Source organism: Micropterus dolomieu, linkage group LG13, assembly GCF_021292245.1.
Source record: "Micropterus dolomieu isolate WLL.071019.BEF.003 ecotype Adirondacks linkage group LG13, ASM2129224v1, whole genome shotgun sequence".
In the NCBI taxonomy this organism is placed as follows: Eukaryota; Metazoa; Chordata; class Actinopteri; order Centrarchiformes; family Centrarchidae; genus Micropterus; species Micropterus dolomieu.
Genome location: NC_060162.1, coordinates 27,267,118 through 27,277,730, shown reverse-complemented (window position 1 = coordinate 27,277,730; position 10,613 = coordinate 27,267,118). Strand labels below are relative to the sequence as shown.

At 40.2% G+C, this 10,613-nt stretch overlaps 1 protein-coding gene across 1 annotated transcript in view; it reads left to right on the top strand.

The window, feature by feature from the left end:
* dcc (DCC netrin 1 receptor) overlaps positions 1-10,613 on the top strand; it is a 370,318-nt gene that overhangs the window by 294,500 nt on the left and 65,205 nt on the right. The window contains exons 20-23 of the mRNA XM_046066250.1: positions 4,117-4,255; positions 8,424-8,531; positions 9,279-9,473; positions 9,590-9,622. Of these exons, the coding sequence (XP_045922206.1) occupies positions 4,117-4,255; positions 8,424-8,531; positions 9,279-9,473; positions 9,590-9,622 (475 nt within the window). The remainder of the gene's footprint in view (positions 1-4,116; positions 4,256-8,423; positions 8,532-9,278; positions 9,474-9,589; positions 9,623-10,613) is intronic.

Sequence of the window (10,613 nt, the reverse complement as noted above, 5' to 3'; positions counted from 1 at the left end):
TGTTTTCTTTATCTTTTGGGGTAGGTTCCTGAAACATTCTCACATCTACAGCATTTCTGAAAGCACATGAAGGCAGCATCTGCTCTCTGATAGGCTGGAGACACAGATCCACACAGATGGCTTTCATTTGTTCAAATATACAGAAGCCAGCAGTGTGTGAACTGATATGATGGCTGGGAAACAATACAGTGTCAGATGAAAAGCATCTATTTCCAATGTTTTTTTCGTAAAACTTTTTGAATAATGAGAAAAATTCCCCACGAGCCCTTAAAAGCTTCTTTTGGTTTTGATATATGTGAAACACAACTTCAAATGTTATGAATTCACAGTATATAGTCACATCATAGATATTTTAAATCTGAAATGTACAACATGTAATTGTTGATTTGTTCTTGTTTTATTTTCATAGCTCTAGGATCAGTTCTATCCGTCCTGATAACACTCACCAAAGTATTTGCCGACATCTCTAAATGCCATGGCATCAATAGCTCGACTAACGGGGTAACAAGGCAGTCAGGCAATACTGGGGTCCTGCAGTTGATGTCACAGCCACACAACTGCCAGACTGCTGTTATATGATGCATGAACAGCAGCACCAAACCTAGAGTTAAATTTTTCTTATTATGGATATCAGCAATTAAAAGCATCTTGGTGGGGGAGGAAACCTTTAAGCCCCGCCCTCTGTGGATCTCAAGCTCCACCTTACGTTTAGAGTGATGTTTTTATCTCTCACTGTCTCCTTACTCTTTGTCTTGTCTTTTCTCTCCTGCTTTTCACTTCCTCATCCATCCGCTCCTCCTTTCCTTCTTCCCTCCTCTCAATCAAACATGGCTTCCTGCTGCACGTCACTTCCAAACTGGCATGTGGTATTTCTTTCGTGTTTGTTCATTTTTACACCTGTGTATATGAACACATAACAAACCTATATTAATCTGTCTCCATATGTAAATCTTCATTATCACACATTCATTACACTTTATGATTTCATTAACTATCCCCAAACACCCTGGTTACTGTTAACCCCCCCGCCCCTCAGACCCCATTGACCCATCTGAGGATGACCTCTTCCATCTCTTTGATAAATACCCCACTCCCATGCCAGACACCAGCACTCCCATGATCCCTCCAGTGGGGGTCCAAGCCGTGGCTCTGTCTTCAGACTCGGTCCGAGTCTCCTGGGCTGACAACTCCATGACCAAGAACCAGAAGGCGTCTGAGGTCCGGTACTACTCCATCAAGTGGAAGACCAGCTACTCCACTAGTGGAAAGTACAAGGTATACATAGACAGTAGCTGCACACATGAACATGTGTTCATGTTCAGCTACGTCACTTCTTAGTTTACCATTGTCTCTACCAGAGGACTTGGACACAAATCAGACTCTACGTGACAAAGTCTAAAAAGACGTACAAAGCTTAAAAGTTTAGCTTTTTATTAGACTTAACACTTGGGCTTTACCTGTCTTGACTTTGGGCTCAACTTGCAACTTGCCTTAGAACTTAGGAATTATCTGACAAATAATTACTTTTTCAGGATTCTAACTAAATAGTTTAAGGCTTGGAATTGCCTGCCTTGACTTCATACTTGACTTGGGTATTCCCTGTCTTGTCTTAACATGGGACTTGACTTGGGATACCTGTTTTAACATGGGACTTGACTTGGGACTTACATGTCTTAACACAGGACTTGACTTGGGACTTACCTGACTTAATGTGGGACTTGACTTGGGACTTACATGTCTTACATTGGAACTAGACTTGGGACTTACCTGTCTTAATGTGGGACATGACTTGGGACTTACATGTCTTACATTGGAATTAGACTCGGGACTTACCTGTCTTAATGTGGGACTTAACTTGGGACTTACATGTCTTACATTGGAACTGGACTTGGGACTTAGCTGTACTAACACAGGACTTGACTTGGGACTTACCTGTCTTAATGTGGGACTTGACTTGGGACTTACATGTCTGTCATTGGAACTAGACTTGGGACTTACCTTTCCTAACACAGGACTTGACTTGGGACTTACCTGTCTTAATGGTGGACTTTACTTCGTACTTTCCTGTCTTAATGTGGGACTTGACTTGGAACTTTCATGTCTTATGTTGGAACTAGACTTGGGACTTACCTGTCTTAATGGTGGACTTGACTTGGAACTTTCATGTCTTATGTTGGAACTAGACTTGGGACTTACCTGTCTTAATGGTGGACTTTACTTCGTACTTTCCTGTCTTAATGTGGGACTTGACTTGGAACTTTCATGTCTTATGTTGGAACTAGACTTGGGACTTACCTGTCTTAATGGTGGACTTGACTTGGAACTTTCATGTCTTATGTTGGAACTAGACTTGGGACTTACCTGTCTTAATGGTGGACTTTACTTCGTACTTTCCTGTCTTAATGTGGGACTTGACTTGGAACTTTCATGTCTTATGTTGGAACTAGACTTGGGACTTACCTGTCTTAATGGTGGACTTGACTTGGAACTTTCATGTCTTATGTTGGAACTAGACTTGGGACTTACCTGTCTTAATGGTGGACTTTACTTCGTACTTTCCTGTCTTAATGTGGGACTTGACTTGGAACTTTCATGTCTTATGTTGGAACTAGACTTGGGACTTACCTGTCTTAATGGTGGACTTGACTTGGAACTTTCATGTCTTATGTTGGAACTAGACTTGGGACTTACCTGTCTTAATGGTGGACTTTACTTCGTACTTTCCTGTCTTAATGTGGGACTTGACTTGGAACTTTCATGTCTTATGTTGGAACTAGACTTGGGACTTACCTGTCTTAATGGTGGACTTGACTTGGAACTTTCATGTCTTATGTTGGAACTAGACTTGGGACTTACCTGTCTTAATGGTGGACTTTACTTCGTACTTTCCTGTCTTAATGTGGGACTTGACTTGGAACTTTCATGTCTTATGTTGGAACTAGACTTGGGACTTACCTGTCTTAATGGTGGACTTGACTTGGGAATTAGCTGACAAATACTTGTTTGAAATACATACTGTAAGACTTGGGGTTCGACTTCAGACTTCATTTGGGACCTCTGTCTTGACACTGGGCTTGACTTGAAACTTGCTGGTCCTGACTCGGGACTTATGTATACCTTGTTTAACAGTTTCTTTGTCCCTCCTCTGCACTCTTAGAAGCTCAACACTTACAAGCTCTCAGAAGATGAAATTAGAGTTTGTCCACAGTAAAATGCATACGTTGTTGCATTTGTGTTTATTATTAAGTTCACCATCTTACAGTTAAACCCCTTCTGAACAAGTGTTACCACAGCAACTCCACTACCTCATAGGGTAGTGGAGTTGCTCATAGGGATTAAATATCATGCCTGCCACCTCTAGTGGCGGTAAGAAACGACTCACCAGCAAGACTAAATGGAGCACAGCCATTGTAAACAATAATCATGGAGGATGAAGGAGCTTTACAAACTGGAGTTAAGAGTGATCTGATCATAAAACATTCTGTAGTAAAACACAACCTGGAATCATTTTGAACGTTCTGAAAACATGACAAGTCCTTCACTTCTTGTCATGTTCCCCTGTTCACCTGGTGAGACTTCTTTGATTCCAGTCAAACTCTGAACAAAATCTAAATCCTGCTTCACAAACACTGTCAAATACTAAACCTGTACAAGGGCAGTGTCTGCTCACCGTAATAAAGCGCAGCTTGGGGGAGACGGAGTCGGATGAAAAATATTTTATTCCTCTTTTCTCTCCATTGGATTTTGGAAAATAAGACATTTTCTTGATGCTACAAGGACAATCGAAGTCTGGCCTTAAAGTGAAAACACAGTTGAGTTTATGCAGCTACTGGGGTTTGTTAATATTCACTGACGTTGAAGTCTAAGAAATATTCTTTAAAGTCAAAAAACAAGGGCAGAATGTCTCCACAACAGACAGGAATAGGATATTCAAAGTTTTATGAGACTCTGAAGCATTATTCATTTTGTTTTGTCTAGAATGCGCCTTCTTTAAAGGCAAAACTAGTGTATCTGCAGCATATGTAATATATTGTAACAGCAGCTTCAGTCTTTTGTCTTGACTTCACTGTTTTTATTCTATAAAGATTTAAATTCTACAAACCTTTGTGTGTCCAGTCTGCAGACACCACAGCGCTCAGCCACACTGTCACCAGCCTCAAACCAAACACTATGTACGAGTTTGCTGTCATGGTAACCAAAGGCCGCAAGTCCAGCACCTGGAGTATGACAGCACATGCCACAACGTACGAAGCAGGTAGGTCTCTCATGTTTTTGGTTAGCCCTAATTGTTACCTAAACCTTAACCCAAACCCCTAGGCTCAACCCTCAAACAGTGCTTAGTCCTCAGGGTGTTCGTCATTTCTCCTCTGCAGTGTTCCTCATAGCTGTCACATATGATGTCATGCACCACTCCAATCATCCTGGTTTTAGGGTGTGCCAGATGATATTTTAATGTGTTGAATAATCCTGGTAAGTCCTGAGTACCACTGGGTGTCTTCTGATGATTTCCGTTGATTGAGACCCGTGGTTTTCAAACTTTATCAAGTCAAGGGTCCCTACACTGACACAAATTAGACCATGGACCACCATTTAATTTGTCTTACTTATGGATGGAATTATAATAAAAGTAAATGATTCCCCTTTTTGATGGGGAACCCCTGGAACACCCTTAAGGAAAAAGCTAGTTCAGTCAGAGACACACTGGGGAAATTGACACTTATAGCAACTGGTTAAATAGTTAGATTTGGAGGAAAAGGTTCTGTTCTTTGATGAAGTTCACAAGAATCTGAGCAGAAACTAGAGTACTGCTGTAGAAATTATAGTAGTGCAGCTAGAAACATGCATGAACATAAAATCTGTGAGTGTAGCACATAATAAAGAGGTTGGAGTGGTGGAGAGAGCTGGAGTAGAAAATGGCATCGGCATGAACATTATTTTAGGTTGTAATGGCCATTCTTTACTCCTGCATTAATATGATTGGATATTACTGGTCAGCTGGTGGCCAAACAGCTTATGAATGAGCCACTGATAGAGATGCACCAATGAAGCAACTAGCTAACACACAATACTCCAGCAAGTGGACTTTGAGCGAAGTTTGTTGTTGTCAAATACTGATACCAAAATCAAGAATGAACTCTCAGACTCACGCTTGTGTTGAGTTTTAGAGTTATTTTTCAATTGTAATCTTCTTTTCCTCTATCACTTCCTTTTCACTGACATGTGAACACAGAAAGTTCATAGATTTCTTCTGCAGGATTCGTTGAAAGTCATTCTAGGATACACTGAATGAGGGCAGGTTCCGGAAACATGGGTTTACCAAAATAATATGGATGCTGAACTTTTTTTATTTTCTATCCTTCCCTGAACAACAATTACTTTTAAAAAGAGGTTCAGCAATGCACAGAAATCATGTTTTGGTGCACTGAGGTGTAATGGAGAAACTCCACTCTCCCCCGCAACAACACAACAACTGTCTGCCACAATGAAACCCAACCACAGACTCAAATCAAAATGTCAAGGTATCCCTTTCAGGATGTTTACAATCATGTTTGTCGGATTTGTCACCCAATTAAGCGTGAACGGCATTACCCCCGTCGTCTCCCTGGGGCCGCTGGAATACATTGACATTCAGAGCGAGCAGACGGACTGAGCCCACTCAGTCCCTGCAGTGATCTACAAGCTCTGGACACACAAAAACACTGACCACATTTTCACAGCAAAACACAGAAAAAACTGCCTTTCCTGCAGCTCATAATACCTCTGCCTTACTGTTAGAAATAATCATGTCTAAAACACACCAGCTGAGGGACATACTTGTTTGATGATGAGTCTTACAAATGGTGATGTCGGTCTATTTAACACTTTGGTCTGCGCAAAACCTTTCAACATCTGCTGTACAGATTGACAGTACGTTTTTTAAAAAGCCTTCCTGTGGGTAAGCTCACCGCGAGAGCGTGTACCCCTTTACACAAAAGGCTACAATGCAGCAACATCTGCATAGAAAAAGATCACATGAGTGTGCAGGTTTAAATAATTCATTTGTAATGACACTTATCTGTGGATCTCCGCAGGTTATCTTTTAAAATATACCTGTGCATTGAACACTGAACACTGAATGCATGTGATAGCTGCTTCACTGTACCCAATGGCTCTTGAATAGAAGAGTTAAGTTAGGGCCTTCATGTAGTTCCCACCCACCTCCAACATGGCAGGTGGTTAGAATACTTAAATGAACTTGGGTGGGTGTTCAGGGTCTCTAATTTGTATTAATAGTAATTCTGTGTGACTTAACATCACGGTTTTGGAAGTGGTTGATGGTGGTTTGAATCCACCGTGTTTTTCCCTCCAATTACTATTTTAGTGATGTAGATCAGGCGTAGTAGCCCACCACTCAGAAGCATTGATCCTTTTTAAAAGCACAACAGGTATCGGCACAGTGCATTTTCCTGAGGTCTCCCTTTGTGTTTATGAGAAGTACAGGTTGTCACCGTCATGAACAGGCTCAGCTGGAAGTTGTAATTTCCTCCAGCACATCATGTCAGATTTAACAAGTGGTTTCATTAGCCAATGCTGGGATGCGAGTTTTGAGGCCGGTCCTGGTGTGGAACTTAAAAAATGTCTTTAATCACATTTATAACTCAGGAAACACACGCAGCAATCACACACTAAAGCTCTTATAAGCTGCCACTCAGTTTCCATGGTGACAGTTGAGGAGAAAAAATCCTGAGTCCTGGTTGTGAGTGCTTGACATTTTCACAACAGGAGCAATACAACAGGGCAATTCAGAAAAGTGACAGAAATTACCTTCTGCACAATTTTCTCAAGTTCAAACAGAGCAGATTACAGGGATAAGAAAGTCACACCAAACCCACAGGCCAGCCAAACTACAGTTAGATTATTTTCAGCTCAGAAACTTCAGGTACTGTACACAAGTTCAGGTGTGTTTTTACTATATAGCAACGATAAGATGGCTTCAATGACCAGAGAACAATGACTCAAGTCTCTTGGAGGACAGAGAAACTCCTGTACTCTCTTCGTAAACACAACTCACCTGGGGAGGTCACTTTAAAAGATCCAATGTTGCTAACAATGCTCAAGAGAACGTCAGCAGGAGCATAATCATAAATTAGAACAGCATGCAGTAGACACTGTGTCTAGTAGCAGTGTGAGCATTGACATCCAGCTTAACTGAAGCTAAAACATCTGAGCGTTAACATTTTTTTTAATTCTTGCTTTTTCAATGCATGTGTTATAACAAATTAACTTAGGATGTTGTTAATATTTGCTGAGCTTTATTTATTGTTACTATTATCTAATCATTGCAGACATACTGCTTCCGGCCAAGAAATGGAGCTGTCAAACCAGGATGTTTCTGTTTGTATACAGATTCAACAAATGGGTTAGATAGCGAGCTTTAGAGGTGCTGTTGACTTTCAGCCATGCTAGGGGTTTAGGAGTGGCAATGTTGGTCTGTCCGTCAGTCGGACCATAACTTTGGGCCTGACTGAAATATCTCAACCATTAGATGAATCCTACTGACATTGGTGTTGCCCTGACCTTTCCTCTTGTGCCACTATGAGGCTCATTTCTGTGGTTTGAAGAGAAATGTCTCAACCATCATTGAGTAGATTACCATAAACCTTGATAGAGACATTCAATGCTTCTTTACCTGGTCCGTGCTTATAAAATATCCACCGTGACTTGTAACGTCATAGGCGCCCCAATGTCATCGTCCATCCCAGTGTTTCAATGTAGACATCGTCCGATGGAAATTTACATCACCCAACGCTAATTCATGCATCATCACAATAAATTACAATAACTTTTGTGTTCCTCTCACTTTTAATTTAGTGCCATCTTCTGGCCAAAATTGAGATTTGTCCAATACTTTGCTTTATGACCAAAATACCTTCAAAATGAATGGCATTCCTATCAGCCTCAGCTGTACTTGTGTTTAGTGCTAATTAGCAAGTGTTAGCTTGCTAACACATTAAACTAAATGGTGAACATGGTAAAAAGCATCCCCTGCTGAACCTCAGCATGTTTGCATTGTCATTGTGGTTATGTTAGCATGCTAACGATATCATTTAGCTCAAAGCACAATCCATTTATAGCCTCACAGAATTGCTAGCAAGGCTGCTTTATGCAAAGCAGTAATAGGGTCCTTACTATAGTGTCATACTTAATTTACAGACATGATTTCAATATTGACCTTCTCATCTAGTCTCTGCAAGAAAGCAAACTATTCTTTTCACATTAGTTGTATTTTACAGTAATGAGCATTTAAAGGTGTAGGTAACCCTTGTTGCTAATTAAACATCTAATTAATTGAAAGATTGAAGCTAATTGCACCATTATATCATCCTAACTATGCTGACAGTGCTTTTTTTCTCCTCTTCTTCCTATCCATCCTTAATTGAAAGCTCCCAGCTCCGCCCCTAAAGATTTGACAGTGATCAGTCGCGAGGGACGACCCCGCGCCATTTTAATAAGCTGGCAACCACCGATGGAGGCTAACGGGCGAATCACAGGTGATGGTTCTTACAAAAACGCTAATCACCACACGTGTACTATTCTATTCATCCAAGATAAGCACTCATTGTTAAATTACAGTAACGTTACACACACAATATTTATTAATGCTGATTATTAATAATGACAATCATTTAGTCTGTAAAATATCTGAAAGTAGACCAAAATTAATTTTCTTATCAACACAGTGTTCAGGAGTTAGAATTCAGTGTTTGCTCTGTGTATCTAAACACACACACAGACTCACACACTTTCTTTCATTGTTCTCCCTCTCTTCCTCTGGGCGATCGACCCGGCTGTAAACCCGTCTGTTTTAACGAGCTCTGCCGCTCCTGCAGCGTCCTGGAGGACGAATGAAACACTCCCTGCAGGGATAACAGCACAACACACACAGATATTTTTAGACCTTATACTTTCATATTTGTTTTCCCTAATTCTCTAAAAATGTTTTCTTTATTTTATGTGTCACCTTACATGTCTGTTCTTACCCTTTTATTAAACTTTGTGTATACAAATATGTTCAAATATTTGTCTTCAGGCTTTCTGGGGTCTTAAGGTGTCTTTAGTCCTGAATTCAACATCCTAAATCAATGTGCACATCTTGAATTGTATTTACATTGTTAACTTGTTAATGTTAACTTACACATTTAGTATCTTTCTGTCTGAAGATAGGTACTGCAGTCTGGTTATAAATATTACCTTTAAGAAAAAAACTCTTATTGATCGTATAACATCTTATCTGACAGGTTACATCCTATACTACACTCTGGATAAGAACATGCCGATAGATGATTGGGTGATGGAGGCGATCAGCGGGGATCGGCTAACCCATCAGGTTGTGGATTTGAACCTCGACACCGTTTATTACTTCAGGATTCAGGCCAAGAATGCCAAAGGAGTTGGCCCACTATCTGAGCCCATCCACTTCAGAACCGCCAAAGGTCTGTCAGAGTGTGTGTGTGTGTGTGTCTGTGACTGAAGATCGAGACCTCTGTTGATGTATTCCTTAGTTTTTTATTATAGAAGTTTGCTTACACTCTCTGTGTTGCACTTTCAGTGGAACATCCAGACAAGATGGCCAATGATCAAGGTAGGCCTCATCCTCCAGTAAATCATATTAAATATTGAAATCATGTTTTTTTCTCATCAGATTGTCTACAGTCATGCTTATTACTCAAATTAGCTTCAAACTGATCGATTTTAAAATCCTACTTCAAATCATCTCATGTCTTTTAATCAGAACATGTCTAATTCAAGTCATCATTTATCTTCAAATCCTGTCCAATATTCAAATTATCTCCAACAATCATCTAAATATCTTTGTCCTGATATCATTACTTTTTTTACTATTTTCCTCACACCTTGAAATCACCATGTTTTGTGACTGAAGATTGAGAATGTTGCTTAATATAAGCAGATCATTCTTAAGCTGCATTACATATGACACAGGTTAATTACAGCAAGACATTGCATTGATTCAAACGCTGAATGCTCGAAATGCAACTATAGTTCCTTGGATGATTGTTCTCAAAGTTTATGGATATCTACATATATAGCTATTTTAAAGTTATATACAGTGGGTACGGAAAGTATTCAGACCCCTTTAAATTTTTCACTCTTTGTTTCATTGCAGCCATTTTCCAAAAATCAAAAAAGTTCAGTTTATTTCTCAGTAATGTACACTCAGCACCCCATCTTGACAGAAAAAAACAGAAATGTAGAAATTTTTGCAAATTTATTAAAAAAGAAAAACTGAAATATCACATGGTCATAAGTATTCAGACCCTTTGCTCAGTATTTAGTAGAAGCACCCTTTTGATCTAATACAGCCATGAGTCGTTTTGGGAAAGATGCAACAAGTTTTTCACATCTGGATTTGGGTATCCTCTGCCATTCCTCCTTGCAGATCCTCTCCAGTTCTGTCAGGTTGGATGGTAAACGTTGGTGGACAGCCATTTTCAGGTCTCTCCAGAGATGCTCAATTGGGTTTAAGTCAGGGCTCTGGCTGGGCCATTCAAGAACAGCCACGGAGTTGTTGTGAAGCCACTCCTTCGTTATTTTAGCGGTGCGCTTAGGGTCAT